This window comes from Plasmodium coatneyi, chromosome 9 (assembly GCF_001680005.1).
Source record: "Plasmodium coatneyi strain Hackeri chromosome 9, complete sequence".
NCBI classification, from domain to species: domain Eukaryota; phylum Apicomplexa; class Aconoidasida; order Haemosporida; family Plasmodiidae; genus Plasmodium; species Plasmodium coatneyi.
Window position 1 is genome coordinate 581,498 of NC_033564.1, and position 19,040 is coordinate 600,537.

General features: G+C 41.5%; 5 protein-coding genes across 5 annotated transcripts; 3 read left to right on the forward strand and 2 right to left on the reverse strand.

Moving 5' to 3' along the window:
• Window positions 1–3,249: 3,249 nt before the first annotated feature.
• Window positions 3,250–5,604, forward strand: PCOAH_00024580 (Rhomboid-like protein; the record flags this gene model as incomplete). The annotated part of the gene is made up of 5 exons (XM_020059263.1): window positions 3,250–3,827; window positions 3,982–4,155; window positions 4,382–4,825; window positions 5,047–5,167; window positions 5,556–5,604. The coding sequence occupies 5 exons, from the start codon at window positions 3,761–3,763 to the stop codon at window positions 5,602–5,604; spliced, it is 855 nt and encodes a 284-aa protein (XP_019914928.1).
• Window positions 5,605–6,254: 650 nt separating this feature from the next.
• PCOAH_00024590 (GTPase activator protein) lies at window positions 6,255–9,111 on the reverse strand (the record flags this gene model as incomplete). The annotated part of the gene is made up of 11 exons (XM_020059264.1): window positions 6,255–6,371; window positions 6,580–6,741; window positions 6,891–6,960; window positions 7,082–7,178; window positions 7,298–7,412; window positions 7,707–7,793; window positions 7,957–8,038; window positions 8,244–8,312; window positions 8,455–8,544; window positions 8,705–8,810; window positions 8,988–9,111. The coding sequence occupies 11 exons, from the start codon at window positions 9,109–9,111 to the stop codon at window positions 6,255–6,257; spliced, it is 1,119 nt and encodes a 372-aa protein (XP_019915076.1).
• A 1,916-nt stretch (window positions 9,112–11,027) lies between these two features.
• PCOAH_00024600 (Uncharacterized protein) lies at window positions 11,028–12,883 on the reverse strand (the record flags this gene model as incomplete). The annotated part of the gene is made up of 2 exons (XM_020059265.1): window positions 11,028–12,649; window positions 12,751–12,883. 2 exons carry the CDS (start codon window positions 12,881–12,883, stop codon window positions 11,028–11,030), a joined length of 1,755 nt encoding a protein of 584 aa, XP_019914915.1.
• A 745-nt stretch (window positions 12,884–13,628) lies between these two features.
• PCOAH_00024610 (Uncharacterized protein) lies at window positions 13,629–14,795 on the forward strand (the record flags this gene model as incomplete). The annotated part of the gene is made up of 1 exon (XM_020059266.1): window positions 13,629–14,795. The coding sequence occupies one exon, from the start codon at window positions 13,629–13,631 to the stop codon at window positions 14,793–14,795; it is 1,167 nt and encodes a 388-aa protein (XP_019915047.1).
• Window positions 14,796–15,721: 926 nt separating this feature from the next.
• Window positions 15,722–16,801, forward strand: PCOAH_00024620 (Uncharacterized protein; the record flags this gene model as incomplete). Its single annotated transcript, XM_020059267.1, has 1 exon — window positions 15,722–16,801. One exon carries the CDS (start codon window positions 15,722–15,724, stop codon window positions 16,799–16,801), a length of 1,080 nt encoding a protein of 359 aa, XP_019915185.1.
• Window positions 16,802–19,040: the final 2,239 nt, after the last annotated feature.

Consider the following 19,040-nt stretch of genomic DNA (forward strand, 5'->3'; position numbering starts at 1 on the left):
TGGATTGGAGATACACTATTGGCCAATTCCAACAAACGGAACGAATTCTCCACCGCTATGTATGCAGTCTACGAGCAATTGAACAAACTGAACACTAATGATAAGTGCAATGTTATATACCCTAACATCACTTGGGACATCTTCGACCACATGAAACTAATATTCGATTATTATCATGATTATACAACCATAAAAGAATGCATACAAGTCTCGGGGTCTCCTAGGTCTAAGTGTACTCAGGTGAATGAGGATTACCTCGAAAAAGTTGTTTCAGCTTATAGAAGTATGAGCGCAGAGTGCCAGGGGGGAAATAATAATAAATGGTGTCAAGAATTTGGGAAAATGACTGCTAAGCATACTTATGACGAACTACTACAATTAAAATGTTCTTTAAAGCATACATCAGAATGCCCAACCTCCATCGCACCCGCTGCTGTATCCGGTACATTAGCCACCACAGTGGGAATTGGCACTTTTGCATTTTTCCTATACAAAGTAAGTACATAATTACTAATACACTGTACATATAACATTATAATAGTGCACACACATGTCTATTACAATATTTAAGAAACAATCATTTAAGCTTAGTGTGCATGTTCACCCATATAAAATAAATGTGCACATATATGTAATACATGTGTACGCTTGACTTTTTTTTTTCTTCTTTCACGCCTAACATTTCCACTCCCTCTAACAACCTTCGTAGTATGATCTTTTACCTTCATGGATACGTAACCACTTTGGTAAGCAATTTAAAGGAAGAAGCAGCAAAAAAAGATTCGCACAACGCAATTTTGATGTGTCCACAGATGATTCCACAACCGATAATTCAACAATGGATAATTCTACAATAGAATCCTTGACAGAATATTCTGTTCCACCACCGTCAAACAGAAGAGGAGGGGCAAACAATAATGGGAGGAAACAACAGAATAGAAAAAATATAAGTTATGGACGTATGTAATGCGTTCCATTAAATGTGATGTCTACGCCCCTCGCAGGGGTGATATAAATAACACCTCACACAGATTATACAGTATAAGGGCAGAAATGGTATTTTCACTTTTTCTTCTTTCTTTTACTTTTTTGTTTTAACTTTTTTTTCTTTATTTCCTTTTTTGTTGTTTTGTATTGCATGAAAGTGTTTACATGTTCATGTGTAATGAATATAAGCCGGGAAAAAAAAAAAATTTTCTTCCCCACTTTATTGTGACTTGTTTGGTAAAAGTTCTTCTTTATTGAAGAATTAAAAAAAATGCCTATTCATTTTGTTACAAAAATTTTGACTTGATAGATATTTTTTTGTTTTTTAAAATACTTGAAAACTTTTTCGAAAGGAGGTCGGCACCTTCCTTTTTTTTTTTTTTTTTTGTTCCGCGCCCCTTTTTGGGAGTATTCTTTCTTTCCTTATGTGCTTATTAAAACTTACAAATGGAAGGAAAGAAAAAATAGTAACGAAATATGTATGCGCACCACCTTACCAGATTGGTAAAGGAAAAAAAAAAAATTTTACAAACGGAATAATGGCGGAATGGAATGAATGGACGAATGGAAAAATGCCAAAGCGGACAAGCAAACATTCGAAATAGGAAAAAAAAAAAAAAACAAGAAAAAAGGAACATAGCAAACACTACTGTGTCAAAGCAAAAAGGGGGTGCCCCCCAAAAAAAGGTGTTGCGGAAAAAGAAAAAAAAAAGTGACACACTTAGCACCATATATATTTTGTTGGCGTACCCCCCCCCAAATGTATGAACCACACATTAAAAGTGAACCGTCACATTCACAACATTTGCCCCTTCACCGCGGTTTGTGTCATGAACGCAAGGCCTTCCAAAAAAATTGGGAAAATTAAAGGATCGAACAGATAATGTGTGCCCCTTTAAAAAAGTAAAAAAAATATATATATACGTAGTGTAATGCAAACGGTTGAACTCTTTTTTTTTTTCTTCTTTTTTTGGCAAATCGGAGAATTAGCTTTAGTAAAATATTCATGTATCTTAAGTGGTAGTCACCATACAGTCCGTCAGTCAGTCAGCCAATCAGGTAGTCATATCTTTATTTAAAGGAAACGTAAGAAACAAGCATCGTCCAAAATGAACAAACTGGTAAGTCAAAAAGAGGAGGAGTAAAAATGTGTAAAGATTGAGTACTCATTTGTACCTTCTTGTGTTTACCTCAAAATGCGCTTTTTACTTTCCTTCGTTAGTTCACGACCGTTTTGGCCATATTTGTTTTACTGCAAAGGAGTTGTATTAAGGCGGAGAAGCATGAAATCACTCATAAGGTATGAACAAAGTGTGTGTGCGTGTGTCTGGGAGAATAGTGACGCACGCTTCCTTTCCAATGGCGTGTTATCCCTTATCGTTTGGGTACACTTGATCAGGCGACGTGGTACTAGTGGGAACATAATGGGGGCCCTTTGGAGACAACATCGCTTTTGTTTAACCCGTTCATATTTTTTTTGCCATACAGAGCCTGTTTTTGGATGAACGGTTCATATTTTTTTTTTTTTTGTTAACAACTGTACCGTTTAGCCTACCTGCATACAATTTTCAGCTAGCCACTCCGTTTTTACCAAACCTGTTCATATATATATTTTTTTTCATTTCACATGAACTAAGCTGAACAGGAAAAAATAGCTTGAAGAAAAAAAAAAAAAAAAAAAACAGGCGTAAGCTAACATAAAACTTGGGCCCATTTTAAAGAATAAATCGAAACCATTCATTTCCTCTATAAGTCGTTGTGTTGTACTTGTTTATATCCCTATAAAATGGAATGTCTCCTTGTGTGGGAAATTTTCTCATTTGCAACTTCATAAGAGGAAGGATATAATTCATCGCAGCGAACGAGAAGCGGCCGGGCAGAAAAATGCGCAAAAAGTGAGCAAAAAAAAAAAAAAAACAGCAAAAAAATTAGCATGTGAAAAAATCACGCGCATGGCACTTTTCACCTTTTAAACAATTTTATTTCCGCAATTAAGAGGGAAATCCTTTTCACACAACTTGCAGCTTTTTCACCTGCTAATATATTCTTCTATACTGGCAAACGCGCACAAGGAACTCGAACTCCCCGCACGTGCCTCCCCTTTTTGACGACAAAATATTTAAAAAAATGGCCGCGTGCCAAACACATGCAAGCAAGCAATTATAAACAATATACACATGTGTGGTTTATAAGTACGCACACAATAGATCACATTAATGAGACCATTTGGAACTTATTTCCTCCATTTTGTTGTGCTTAATTAATGTGCATGTATATGTTCATATTTACGTACACTGTGTAATTATATATATATGCTCTTTTTTTTTTTTTTTCCCCTCACGTGTGCCAATAAATTAATCCAAAATTACGCGAATATTTTAATTTCCCTTGATTTATGGTAAAGAGAATTCCCCTTCTTGCAACGAAGCATGCTTGCCTTTGTTTTGGTCCTCATCAATTCATGAATATATTTTCATGGACACCTGCTTACACGTCCCTCATAGTCCGCCCTCCTCTTACACACCATAAAATACCGTAAAAGTACTGATTTAACCGCAAAGGCGAAGCACAACCCCTTCTTCTCGCAACAAATGCAGCCCGCGCGGTTACGCTTACGCTGTCACATGGTTGCATGATTGTTAATGCTTCCCACCTCATGACCACGGGCTTTGTGCCGCCGATATATATATAGAGAGAAAAACCGAGTGCATACATCCCGCGTCCGGTGTTATTTCCCCGCGCAATATCACCAAATTAACGTCCGATTTCCAAGATGAGCAACATCCACACCCTAGCGGAGTACAGGGACGACTACGGGGAAAACCTCCCCTTCAACAGAAGTAAGAGAAGGGGGCGCACATACGTGGCCTGCAGTGCACACATTGTTCTCGTCCGTGATCGTGTGGAATTGCCGCCTTCCCTGCACTACGTCCACCATACATATGTACGCACCAAAACATAGAGACATTTTTCCTTTACCCCTACAAGCACCAGAGTACTATCAGTCCCAGAGTAGCTTCATACAAAGATCGAAACCCATTGATGTAGTTAACCTCATATTTCCGCACTTCACCTGGAGAAGCTTTATCATGGCTGTGTCCATCATACAAATAATTGTTTTTATAATATCCATTAGTATAAAGCCCGCCGATTTTTTGACTCCCTCTGGTAAGTGGCGCGCAAGAGGGTATACGATCCGCGAGGAAAGAGAGGGGACATGCCCCATAGAGGGGGAAAAACTTTCTCCCAGGATAAAAATCTGACAAAGTGTGCGCTCTGAGAAAGAGGCCCATATTGGGATGACAAAAAAGGAAAAAAAAATAATAATAAAATAATGATGATCAAATGAAGGAACCCCTCATAAGTTTGTATTTTTATTTCCTTTTTTCTGTAGACTCCTTCCTGATAACCCTAGGAGCGAATGTGGCTTCCAGGATAAAGCAAGGCGAAATCCACAGATTGGTTCTTCCCATATTTTTGCATGCGAACATATTTCACACATTTTTTAATGTGTTTTTCCAGTTAAGAATGGGATTTACGTTGGAGAAAAATTACGGCATTGTGAAGGTCATGATTCTTTATTTCTTGACAGGCATATATGGAAACATGTTATCCTCCTGTGTTACTTACTGCCCTATCAAAGTTGGCGCGAGCACCTCTGGCATGGGCCTACTGGGCGTTGTAACATCTGAATTAATACTACTGTGGCATGTTATTAGACATAGAGAGAGAGTCGTTTTTAACATAATCTTTTTTTCTTTAATTTCTTTTTTTTACTATTTTACATTTAACGGGTCAAATATTGATCATGTTGGCCATTTGGGAGGATTGCTCTCAGGTAAGTTTATAGCTCACCCTATTTATGGGACACTTCAAGAGAAGGGGGGCTAACCCCACAGCTAATGCGTTATTTCGCGTAGGATGTGTCGCTTTCAAGTGGGATTACCCTCTCCTGTGTACATGTTTATGTGAACACGCATCCCTCCCCCGCAGATGCGCAGCTTGTACACATATAGACCCCTTATTTATATATATATTTTTATTCTTCCCTCCCCGCAGGCATATCCATGGGCATACTCTACAACAGCCAAATGGAAAACAAGCCGTCTTGGTACGACCACATGAAGATGGCTTCCTATGCTTGCTTAGCTCTATTAGCCATCGTCCCTCCGATTGTTTTGTTTACCGTGCCGCGCACCTGCTAATTGGGTTCCGTCGATTTGAATCATTTGTGAAGCATGCATGTATATATGTACGTACACACGCGCACGTGCGAACATGCCTGTACCGACCTGCGCCAATGCGCTTAGAGTCATCATCAAGTTGCTCGCCTTGGTAAGAACAGTAAAGAAGATGGCCCCTAATTTGTTTCTATTCACCATTCATCACCCCGTTCCGCTTTAATTCGTGACCATAACGATAACCTTACCGATGTTGTAATGATCACGACCCGTCATACTGCTAACGGCATGCTAACTTTTTAAGCCGCAGTACGTATTTGCCTATTTTCCAAGTTTTTTCCCTTTTTTTCGTAACAACATTTTTTTTGTTAAATTTTAAATACACAGAGAAGACTTGTATTTTTTAAATCAGCATTCGTTTTCCGCCAAGGCGTAGTTGCGAAATGGACGCGCTGAAATGGGTAAACGGTAAAGGTTCTTTTTATTCTTTGTAGCTCATGTCGTTTGATTGATAATAGCAAATGGACGTGTACGCATAACCGTATTTGTACTTATGTTCAGTGCGCATACTACGATGTTGCTTGTTCGCACGGGAAGTTTGTCCATGCGCATTGGGGAGGAGAAGCGCGACAAAAACATTGCACGTGTGTACACCCTCGATGAGAGCTTCTGTAGGGTAGATCGTTGTCTGGAAGTTTGCACATCGCAGTATAACACGCGTACACACAGGGGTGCATTTTTCTCCACCTCTGCGCACTGCGATCAGGAGTTGGATTTTCAAAAAACTCAAATTTAAAAATTTGAAGAGCCACTGAGCAAGTGCTCATCGCTCTGCTCTGCTTTGCGTTTATTTGGTTGGCTTTGCTCTTATTTTCATTTTAACTTTGTTTTGTTTCTTTTTTTAAAACTTTGTAAAAAACAAACGGGAATATTTATAATTTACTTAAAAAATTATAAAATAAAAAATAACGTAACAAAAAAATAGGGGGTAAAATAAATTAACTAACAAATGGTGGGATTTGGAACGTGCACATAGGACGTCGTGCTCATGTGCATTGGGACGGGTGGGTAGACTGGGGCATTCCTTTATGTTACACCACTTTTTATGATGCCTTCAGCTTTCGCCCTCAACTTTCTTATGTGTTTTTTTTTCAACACACCTATTTCGTTGAAAGCGATGTACATCAGTTTGTCGCATTCGACCTGCGTGGATTGGGGGCGGAATGAAAAGTGGACGATGTCAAATGGCGTGGACGCAAAATGGAGCAACCAAACGGAGGGGCGAAAAACGTTCGCCAAGCTATTCTCTCATCCACTACTCCCTGCGCTTAATTTGTCACGCAACAAATTGGTGATAAGAAAAAAAAGGGATTCCTCACGGCTACCCCTTCACCGGTGTTCGCATGCTTACCATATTTTTGGTTGTCTCCTTAAATAATAATAGGATGGACTCTAATGAATTTAATTCAATTAATTTTTCCTGATTCATTTTAAATAAGGCCAATGTGATTCTAAAGATAATTTTGTCTCCTTCGTAGAAGAGGCAGTCCCATATGCGTAACGTCGTGGTGATCTGGGGAAGGCGAGGAATACAAACCCGTGTGGAGAAATATATGCAGATATATGAGAATATAAACCCTGGAACACGCGCATCCGCGTGTGCACGTAGAACGATGAGTCACAGCCATTTCGTTGTGTGAAGGACCCCTGCTAAGTGCTCACCGGAAAGGCCGTGCAAAATAAGCACAACAGCCACTCGGAACAAATCCAAGAAAGGTCAACATCGAATTCTCTGTGGGGGTGGGCAGAAGGATGGGGGAAAATAGACAAACGGCGAACGATGAAGGACGAACAGCGAATGCGCGGTATAGAGCAGCCATATTGCACAAATTATGCACACGCAAGGGGCCTACTTCAAACGCAAGTGCACATCCGGCAACTTCGTTCGTATCAATTCTTCTATGACGATAATGTCTCTACGAAGCCCCCTCATTTCGCTGTTGTAATAATCTGCGTGGTGTGAAGGGGAAGGTGAGATGATTTAGGAGGGGGACACAGCCATATAAAGATACGTGTGATGGGTGCCAATTAGAACCGAATGGTGTGAACGCCACAACGCACGTGCTAACCGCTGATGTTAATTTTCTCGTGGGAATAATCCGAATCGATTAACTGGACAATAGACCAAAAAGCTAATTCTTCTTTTAAAAATATTAACGCGATGGCTGCGATAAAATTCATGCTCTGCGGGGGAGAATACGGCGGTCACAAAGGGGGGGAAAAAATTATAAAGAAAAGTGCAGATCAAAAGTGTAGATCAAATTTGGGGAGGAAACATTAAGCAGAAGCATGTGTTAAACTTCACAGTAGGGTGCATCTCCGAAGATGGGACGGTAAAATAAGCCAATAACGCACTATTTCAATAGCTCAGGACATTTTCTTTGCACAAAAGCATAGCTATGCGCATATATCTCTTTAAAAATATTATCCTCATCAGGGGTAAGAATAGTAAGGTGAAATTTTTCGGCTTCTCCTCACCTGGCAGTAATTTATTTTGGGCTTATAAACAGCAAAAGCGTGCAGGACGTTCCTCAGCTGAACTAATCCGGGGGAATTCATTCGGTACTTCGAAGAAGGGAAAGAAAAAAAATACATATATATAAATGCGTTAAGCGGGTTAATCTTAAATAACTATAAAGTCATCCCAAAGCCATTAGATTGCCGGGTACACTCATAGGACTGATCATATGTACACATCTAATTCTTGTTGATATAAAACTACACACACGTTTTTGTTATGGGGGAAGGTTCGGATTATGTCCAACTCAATTTGGCTGAGAACTTTCGCCTCGAGTTCACTGTTTAGGCATCTGCGCAGTTAACAAAGGAAGGTAAAACCGTTTGTGGTGTGACAATTCGGGGTATGCAGCGTGCTTAGTCAATCACATGTTTGAATTGCCCAACTGGGGTGGCCATGTATGCCGCAAATGTGGGTACCACCACTGTTGTTGTAGCCACTGAGTGTTTTATTTTTCCCTTTTTTCCCCTTTTTGTGTCCCCGCTACGGTTGCTTACTTTTCATATATGGTAGGATACTTCACGTACATCACCATGCTATCTAACAGGTACGGCCATATGTCCGGTCTGCAAATGGGGGAATTAGCACGGAGCGACTGTTACGTGTGGGCTCAATTCACTCACTTATTTATCCTTTCATTTATTATTTTTACTATTCTTCATGTGGATATTTTATTTTTTTGCTCGACGGGTTGCATATTTGACGAACCTTAGCTTGTCCGGAATTCCCTTTCTAATTAGCGTCTTTAGGTAGTAACTTTTTTTTATGTCCCTTTTGAAGGTAAAATATACCTGCCATCTATGGGAGGGGGACGAGGGAGGTGATGATCTCAGGTGTAATGCGCAAATGTACATATATCAGTGCATACACATCTGCGTTGGCACAAAAAAATGTGGAGAACCAAGTCTCTCCCCCCCATGGCCAATGCGACGTGGCTTAGTTTCGCTCAGGGAGGTACCTTTTTTCAATTTTTTTCTTATGCTTCTCTAGTGCCCCTTTATCAGTAGTAGATTCGCCTGGGTATTCTTTATTCTTCTCAAACCCATAATGGTCATATTCGTTATCTGAGCGGAAGGGGGTGAGAAGGAGATTTGCATGGAGATGGGAAGCGCCTACAAGTTGGTGACTGATTGGCATATAAGATTATTCGTTCCATCTACGCTGTTTTCTACTCTCATTTCGTCCATTATCTATTGTCTATTCTTTGCGCTCTCTTTTAGACTCCCCTCCCGCTTCGTTACCACTGTTGGCCGTCAGGTAATTATTCGATTCTGGGTTTGCATTAGAAAAAGGATTGTCTGATTCGAGGTCAAAGTTCTTATTCAATTTAATCTTGTTTTTTTCTTTGAAGAAATTTATTCTCATTTTTTTTTTTTTTAGAATGACGCTCACCTAAAAATCATTTTCGATATTTACTCCTTGGATAAATGTGTAAAATAATGCGCTTTCGGAACATCAATTACTGCCTTCCGTGTGTATTTGCTTCTGTTGGTTTGCTTCGTGTCACCAGGGGTACTGATCATTTGGTTGCTGTTTCCACTTCTAGCTCCGCTAATGCTTCACTCCTTTTCGTGCCCGGTCGGCTTGTCCTGCTATCAACTGAGGTGCTATACACAGTGCTTTTTTTTTTCTCTCTTTTTTTCTTCCTAGTTTCACCCCCTCTTATCGCTATACATCACATAATAATTACTGAAGAGAAAAGTTGGCTGCGAGCTATGCAACTGGTTTAAGCCATTCGGGTGGGCTACTCCTTATGGGCACTTTTCTCCTTTCATATTTGCTAATGTTACACAGTTTGCGCAATTTTTTATCAAACAAACAAAAAAAAAGAAAGATAATTCTTCTAAAAAAATCAGGGCCAATGCTATACAAAGATATTATTATTACATCATTAAATAAAACTACAAAGGGCGTGCGCGAATTTCACTCCTAAATTTTCCGACTTGAATTTTTTTTTTTTCTTCTAGATTAGTATAGAATCTTAACTGGGTGAAATTCTCTTGTATGGAGTTCGGGACGCCGCAAAAGTTTGCGGAAGATTTGCATGGACACACATAACATATGTGTATGGGTGTAAAGGCATGTGTACTGTACGGAGGTGTACACTCATACGCTGTGCATTGGTATAATTACACGGAGGCCAGAAATGCGCGCTTAACACCCATTGATAGAAGGCTGTCGGAGAATTGTCAAAAATGGGCGGCCAAAAGGATGGTACACAGAAAAGGAAAAAAAAAAAAAAAAAAAAAAAAAAAAAAGAAGTTTTTGGAAGGGAGTATTAAGAAGGAGCATTTGGATAGGGGAAAATGAACATGCATCACGCACGACGAGGGAAATTTCCAATGGGGCTAATTACGCAGGCAATTTTTTTTCGCAAGCGGTTCCCATCAAAATCACCAAGTCAATGCACGTACATAAACATAATTGTACAGCACATGTGTACTTATACGAGTGCGCAATGTTGAGGAAAACGCGTAATCTTACTGGGAAAAAAAAAAAGAACTCATACTGAACTGCGCAGAAGTGACTGCGTGCACAAATGGGTACGAAGAGGTTTTTGTTTTCCACCCGTGCGAGGAATGTTGCGCTAATTATTGCGCGTTTTTAGCAGTCGAACTGGTGTGCGCGCTGGTTTTCCCACTTTGGCGATTTTTCCCGCACGGCTATGGTACCCATAACACACGTTCGTGCACACCCTGGGGGGATGGCGTGGACGGAGCGGATCGGGTGAATCGCGCTGATCACGTGCGCCTTTGGCGGGAAATAATTTTGTGGCAATATTTTACCAAACGAATGGCTTAAATAACGCGTTATTTTTTCTGCAAACATACGTGCGGTGTTTTTCCAGCGCGCAGTTCTTTGCTTCGTCCGCTTGGACGAAGTGACAACGAAAAAAGGAGGCGTGCACGGGGGAAAGAGAAACGTACACACGTATGTGTGTAGGTATAAACATACACGTGCGCGGTTTATGCGGTGGAACTTCCCCTGGACGTAACAACAAAGGGGGAGAAAAAAAAAAAAATGTAGAACTAGTGTGCGCAAAAAAATGTATCGCTTTGGAGTTCAATGAAGGATAAATTGAAGTAAATTTTTTTTTTTTTTGTTAATCCCGTGGACCCTTACCTTATTAAAGGGGGAGGGATGCCTGAGCGGAGGTGCCCTGCACCAACGGGTCCATATTTGTCGGCGTTACGGACCCAATGCGGGAACGGCCTTCGTTAGGCACGTACGCAAGCACACCTGCTTGAATACACGTGTGCGTCCGTCCCCCCTGCATGTGGCTAATATTGCATGTGCGAAACGGGGGTGTAGCCGTAAAAATAGTTGGACACGTGGACGTTTTTGTTCTTCCTGTGGTACCAGTTGATGTAGGGCAAATTCCACCCCTCGAATTCATCATCGTAGTTGCGTCGGTCGCGCAGCGTGTAGTACCGGCACATCCGTATGTACTCGAATCGAGTTCGCCTTGCCTTCATGCGCGAAAACTGATAATAGTGCACTTTGGCAATCTTATAATTCATGGCTTTTAGTAAATCCATCTGAAACAAGGTTTCTGCCGTTAAGTCAATCGTCCTAACGTAGTACTGGTGGTATGAGAAGCACATCCACACCAGTTTTTTAGTCTTCTCCAAAATGTCTAATGGGATCCCACCTTTATATGCATTCTTGACATGCGCAATGCGAAGCTTTATTAAATGCCAAGACACTTTTTGGACAAATTTCCTGTCCTTCCTTTTTGAGTTTTCTTCATCTGCATGCAGACTTTGCAAATTCTTTAATACCCTTTTGAGACCTTTGGGCAAATTATCGTAGAGGCTTCTTTTTTTGTACCTTAAATAGGTCCTCACGATGGTTACCATTTGGAGTACCTTTTTGTTCTCCTTCTGTAGGAGAAGGGTTTTCTCCTCATCTTTCAATTCCTCGTGCAATCGGAGCAGGAGTTTATGGATGACGAACCAGTTAATGTGGTTTTCCCCCAGGAGGAAGTAGCCATACAGCAGCTTTATACAATCTGTTGCTGATAGGGGGACTCTAAATTTTATTTGCTCAATTTGACTTTCCAAGGTGGCTGCATCAGTTGTGGTGGATTGTTCCTTCCCGTTTGGGTTGGTTGTCTTCTCTTCGGTGGATGCACTGGAGTATTCCCGGCTTAGTTGCCCGATCTGGCAGCCATAAAATAATGCAGAGTTTACCCTGCAAAGGGAATCGTTATCCATCCTGGATAGCAACGTCAGGTAAAGGAACGACTGCACCGAAAGGTGTGGACTCAAATGAGGGGCGTCCCTAAGTGACCTTATTATTGTATCCACAATGGTATGATTTTTAAACTTTTGGATATACAGACTTTTCAGCGTGAGCACAATTTCGTCTTCGCTGATTATGAGGGGACTTCCCGGTCGTGCTGCCTCCACGTAATATTTGTTCAGTAGAGAAAACAGCCGATCGAATAATTCATCGTTCATGGCATTCACATAATTGTACACCTCAAGTGTGCTTAAAATGGTAGCCTTGTCAAGGTGGAAGCTGTCCTCCTCCGTGGGGTTGCCCTCCCCATTAGCACCACTTTGGGAAATACCTCCATTTAGTAAATGTATAATACGCTCACTTAGGACAGACACAATGTTGAAGTCTTGAATTTGTTTGTAAAAAAGGGACATAATGTAGGTTAAAATGTTCCTCAATTGTTCTTCCATTTGAGGTGGCCTGCCCTGAACATTTTCCCCCCCCTGTCCCTCCTCATGGGTAGTGCCCCCTAAGTAGGCGTGCAAATGGTAGTCCATTTTATTTGTCTTTATATATTTATTTATCACGTCGTATAAATCCTTTTCACACTTGAAAAAGGCATTCCACCTTTTGCTCACTTTGAACAAATCGCTTTCTCCATTTCGTGGGATATTTACATCTATAGAACTGGGGAAATTCCGTACTCCTTTTGGATATGCTGGGTGATTTCTTCACTGGGGGGGAGACTACTGCGGTTGCGGGATGGTGATTTGGCCGTACTGTTCGCTTCTCCACCCATCGAACTGTCACCGAAATGTCTTTTAAAAACGCAGTAGAAGTGCTTCTTTCCATCTGGCCAGCACTTCACGTGGAACACACGCTTCCCGTTCCGCAGCACCCACCGCTGCAGCATTCTACTGCGGTACGGGGCTAGCATGGTCAAGGCGAAGAAGCTCACATGGGGTAACTCGCATAGGGCAACTTACATAGGGTACACCCCACAGGATAATCACGCGCGACGCGTGGACCCGCCTACGAAGAAACACTCATGGGGATGGTTCCCTTCGTCTGCTCACGCATCATACACATGCTTTTTTTTTTTTTTTTTTTTTTTTTTTGCACCAGAATATACTTGCCCCCCGTCGTAATTTTATTTTACACGTGCTCGTGTTCAGGGGATCCCCGATCGGGTTCTTCCCTCACAATCTCTTCCAACTGTGTGACCGCTTTCTTTTTGCGAACCCATTAGCCGCTCTGCGCAGAATGTGTTACTGAGGTTGCTGCAAATCGGTTCGCGCCGTCCCAAGCATGTCACACTGAGAACGTGATCCCTCACCGTTTCGTTTTTTTTTTTTTTTTTTTGTTTCTTCTTCACTTCCCTTTTTGAAGGAGCATGCTAATCCTGGAGAGGTGAACCCTTTTTCATGTTTCTCCGAGCGTGGTTCCCAAACTGCACACGTTGCAGGAGTGCATTGGTAGGCGTAAGCGTAGTTACAATAGATAAACCCACCATGGAAAGAAAAAAAAAACAAAAAAAAAATTCAGAGGTATTAATCAGAGGAACAAATCCGAAACCCCGAACCTCGAACACCACTTAAAAACAACACATAGAAATACTTGCGCATAGACCTCCACAGAGAACACCATGACAGAGCAAAATGAACGACTGCGAAGATAACGAAGCGGAGCCCTCCACCGAGCTACAAAGAAACCTGCACAACATCTTAGTTGTGTTCGGACTCATCGCAGAAATGATCCTCGTGGACAACCACCTCCTGGAGTCGGTCAGCATAAATGACATCTACAAAAGTGTGTACTGTGTGCTCAGGGGGAGGTATGAATCTATACTGGATGTTCTTCTACCTGAGGAAGAGCGCAGCGATGACGTCACCCCGGTGGAGAATTCGCCCGAGGGGAAGGTCCAAAAGCCCCTACTAAAAGAAGGAAAACCCTCACCAAAGGAAGGAAAGCCCCTACTAAAGGAAAGAAAACCTTTGCCAAAGGAAGCACAGCTGGAGAAGCAGGCAAATAGGCCAAAGCACACCACTGGTGGGGAGACCAAAGCAGCAGATGAACCCACCCCCCTGGCCGAACAGATCAAATTAAGATTTTCAGAAATATTTCTAAGCCCAATTAAGAAGAAGACAAAACTTCCCTACACCGACAAACTGAGCAACATTAAATATGCCATAGCAGGGTGTATATACATGCATGGAAAAATATGGGGCAAAAATGTGTCCCTAAGAAATGTGTTGAACGCAATTGATTTCAACCTCTTTTTGTTAAACAATGGGTTCTACACAGTTAAATGTGGTACATCTAAAAAAGATGCAGAAGAGTTGTCTGATAGTGTCAACCAATTTGAACCCACTAGCAAGGAAAACATTTATTATGAGAAAGAACAAAGTCTGAAAATGGAAAAAGTGAGTCTACGCGCCTTATCCTTTAACCTCACAAGCAGCATTTCAAAATATTCCCTCCTCTACGAACTCATGTTTATTACTAGATCACCCTACATTGTCAATAAGTTCCTCATTTCCGTTTTTAATGACGTCATTTGTATTCCAGATTTGGAGAGCCGATTTGACGACACGGTCATTATCATTTCCTGCATGTTATTTGTTAATCATTTTTTTTACCACATCTGTCGGAACGATCGGTTAAGTTCTAACCATTTAGGAGTAATGAAAAAAAAGTATCTTTCCCAAGTGGAAAAAATTGTGAATATATTTCTCCTCCTCAATAAAGCGAACCCCAAATCTGGCATGGAGGATGTTATTTTTCTTACCAAGGAGATTGTGCACTTGTATTCTGTAACATATTGAGGAATGTTCGTCTTGATGCATTCGAAAGGGTTGGCTTCTGCTACTCTAAGAAAATGCTTCATTTGTGAGTACACTCCTCGTGGGAAATACGCTTGCGGGGGAAGTTTTCCTTCCCATGGAACACTTACGCCCTTTTTTTTTTTTTTTTTAGTGCCCGATTGTTCGCTCATTTGTCAATTTGTTATTTTTCTAATTTGCTATTCGTCCAATTTGCTTTTTTTTTTTTTTTTTTTTTTTTTTTTTGTGACGTGCGCTGCGGTAAGCACATTAGACAGGAATCCTATGCTCATGCAGGCGTGCAAGGAATTGCGCGTTAGGGTGAACTCCTTTGGAGCTTCCCCAGCACCCCGCACACTTAACAGTACTGCCATAAGATGGGGGATGCCATTCGGTTTAACGCCCCGCTCGAACACTTACCTAGGTGGAGGGCAAAAAGTACCCTCCGAAGTATGCCCTTTTTATCCCGGTCAGTTTATTGCACCACTTCCAATTTAGCCATTAATCCGTATCAAGCTCGCCAAAAAAGAAAAAAGCACTTTGTTCAGATGGAAATGCTAGATGAGGCTAATCGAATGAAGGAAATATTTACGCCCCCCCGCAAAGGCAGAGCATCCAATCGGTTCCTAAGTTGCCACACTCACGGAAAAGCGCATCACAAATTTAATACATTTTAATGTGCCTTCCCATCCCTCCTATGATCGGCATAACAAACGAGCATGCCTTCCTTGTCCCGATGTTGCACCCTGCAAAGTGTAGCCTCTGCGTGGGCGATAATTGTCCGTTTGTCTGGGCATGTTTACACACCCCTACATAGGTGGTACGCATGTGTGCAGAGATGCACCTGAAAGGAGTAGTTGCTCTCCTACCTGCTCGCTCTTCCACCCACGTTGTCTGCACATGTGAACAGTCTTCTAATGCCACTAAAGATGAATAAACCAAAGTGTGCAAAAAACAGAATTTCAAGCGAACGGGAAAAGTTTACTTCCACAAAGGACGCAGACGATGACGAGAAGAGTGACGACTCGGATAAAGAAATTGTCGTTGTCAACAGGACAATTAAATCGAAAATATTTTTAGATTCAAGCAAGGCCGAAAAGGAGGACAAGAAATGCACCAGCTATGCGCGTAATGCCAAGGGTCCTGTTAGCAAAGTTGCAAAAAAAAAAAATACAAACCCATGTGGTGACGCTCCACTAACTCAAATCATAAAAAGGGATAATAATAAAACGGGTAACTTTATCAAGACTGCTTTTACCTCTTCCCAATTTAGAGGCTTGCAGAGCGGCCATTCCACGGCTACACCTAAGCATCAGAAATTTGTACACAAGTCGGAACAGAAAAACCACATAGGTGGATCCCCAAATGGGAAGAGAGAATGTGTGGATCATAGCTTCTTCAACGAACTAGCGAATAGCACCTGCGTAAAAAACACGGAACCTGTTAATGATACGGTGTGTGGTGATCCTACTGGGGGGGCCTCAAATGAAGCAACGCACGAAAGGGACCTGCATAATGGAAACAAGAGAAAAGTCGGTAAAATTGGGAATGATACCCATTTTGATAAAGTGAATGAGGAGGCTGACTTGGATTATCTTCCTCCCTACCATGAGAGGAAGTATCCTTTGGAGGAACGACTAAGCCATTCCGCTCAACATAATAAGGTGGAATATCCCTTGGAGGACGATTCCCCTGTTGGAGGAGCAAATCCAAGTGTCCATTTCGCACAGGTGGGTGAGGAAGAGGACGCTTTTACGTGCCATTCGAATGATGAAGCCACTTCACCTGTTATCAAATATGACCAATTTGAGCTGTACGAAATAGACAGAGAGATCGAAAAAATTACAGAGGAAGAAAATAAGATACAGGAGAAGCTAATTTATTTGGCTAACCAAGAGCTCGACATTGTTATAAAGATGAAGCAGATGCGTGCCGCCAGGCTGCTCAGTCAGAAGGAGGCACAACCAGTCGAATGGGATAAGGGCAGTCACAACGCGGATAAAGGGTAGGGTCCGTAAACTGCAGAAGCCGAACTGGGACGAACTAAGGGACGATCCATCAGTGCGGCAATAAAGGACCCCAACTAGTGTGCACACGGGAAAATGCTACAAATCTTGTAGTGCCATTTTTTTTTTTTTTTTCATTTTTAAAACTGTATAAGAGCACCTTATGTGCCATTTTTTGGCTTACTTCCTCGTTTATGTAATTTTTTTTTTTTTTTAATTTCTTTGTCCCGCTTGAACTGCAACGACAGTAGTCACAACGTACCCACACTGGCGTGGGCAACTTTTGGACGTTGTTCAAAGTTTGTGCTTTTTTATAAACGCCTTTTTTGGGGGGGGAAATCCTGCACCAATGCAACCACCCCTTGGAACATCTTTTTATACCTGCAACTATCTCATGGAATGACGCCGGTAAAAAGGGTGTATTATACTGGTGTACTACACGTGTGTCACTTTCCTCTACTTGCAAGTCAACACGCATTATATCACGTGAATTGGGAAAATCCGTTGCAGAGAAGATAAAATCCCCCCACATAATGCACTACATTTTAACAGATCAGCAGTTATTATATGTTGCCTTTTAACCTATATTGTTCTTTTCTGGGGGTTGCCTTTCACCCGCTGATGCCTTTTTTCCATCGCTTCGATAAAAACAGAGAACACAAAAACTAACTCATTTACAACTAAAGGTGCACTAATCTATGGTCGCATTCTTTGCAGGTTTGTTTGCTTTACTCCGCCTTGTGCAAAAACGTACATGTAAACGCGTGCACTGTACATATATGTATGTAAACTTTTTTTTTTTGTTGTTTTTTTCCTTAATTCGCTACCCCGCCCCTTGTGACGGCAAGCGCCCCTCTAAATTGGGCCATTTTGATGTAACAACATCCACATCGTATACTGCATATGCATATGTTGTACATGTATGCACTGTGCACGCGTTCCTAACCTTTTTTAACCGACGCTTCATGAGAGATGCTTCAACCCGTTCGTTGGATTGCTAAATGGGGAAAAGAGCGAAAATTATACCGCTTGGATGAGCCAACACGTAATAAAATGCAACAATTTACGCGCGTACAAAGATCCGTTCATGCGGCCACATATACATGCTTGTATAACACAATCATACGCGTAGGAAACGTCATGCAAGTGTACACAATTCCTGTTCGCTCTCCTGCTGAACAAGTTTTCACTTAACCAACGGTTGAGTTGGCACATCTCAGTACGCCTATCAAGTAGGTGCCGTTGACGCTATTCTGCCATTCGCAGATGATTTAAATGGAACATATTTGTGCCATCCCTCAGAAGGAGCATAAAGGCAAATTCCGCTTGTGACAGGAACATGCTAAAGGTGGAGTTGCTCAGTGTACCATATGCTAAACGCATTCCATTTGTACGTAATTACACTTTCCTATTTAAAGAAGTACTGATGTGTATGCGCATTGGCAAGCGAACTTCCATGTGCCCCCGCTACTAAATGTTTTTAAAAAAAAAAAAAATTCTCAATTTGATGACGACAGGAATTAAATAAATCGCCCATTCGAGAGAGACAAGATATTTGCCAATATTGGATGAGTATACACGTGGGAAAAAAAAAAATTCAAGTGAAAGAAAAAATTGCCACTGACCAAGCGCAAGAGATACATTAAAAGACCGTAACTCGGAAGAAGAAGCAAAAAATGAATCATGCGCCCCCCATCTTTACCGGTTTGGAGAATATATGATTTAACCATTCGAACGATAATTACATAACAAAAAAAATCGCAAAAAAAAAAAAAATACATTTTGTTTTCATTTTTTTGCTCCATTTCTTTGCCCCTTTTCACCCTGCCGTGTGTGCATTCCAACGAAGGCGTATTCGAATGCTTACAAGTACCAACGAGCATACATAACACGTACAGACGCCTCTACGCATACGACGCCGGAAGATTGATTGCCAATCCGTCCACTCCACGCCAGAACTGTACCCTCGAGCATGAAAGATGAGAGTTCAAACCATTGCTCTGTGTGAACGATCAGTTTAAACAAAAGTGAGACTGTATATTTAAAAAAAAGTTGCATTTTAAAATAAGCATGTATGAAGGAACGAATAAAACGTGTGGGTGTACCGTGCAATTTTCATCTCTTCCGTTGCGAGCATAGGCGGTGCCCCCCGCATGCCTTGCGTTCATATGCGTATACGTGCCTTCTACGACTGTACGTGTTTGTGTGTAATCCGCTCCTTTGGCAACCACAGCACCGTCGT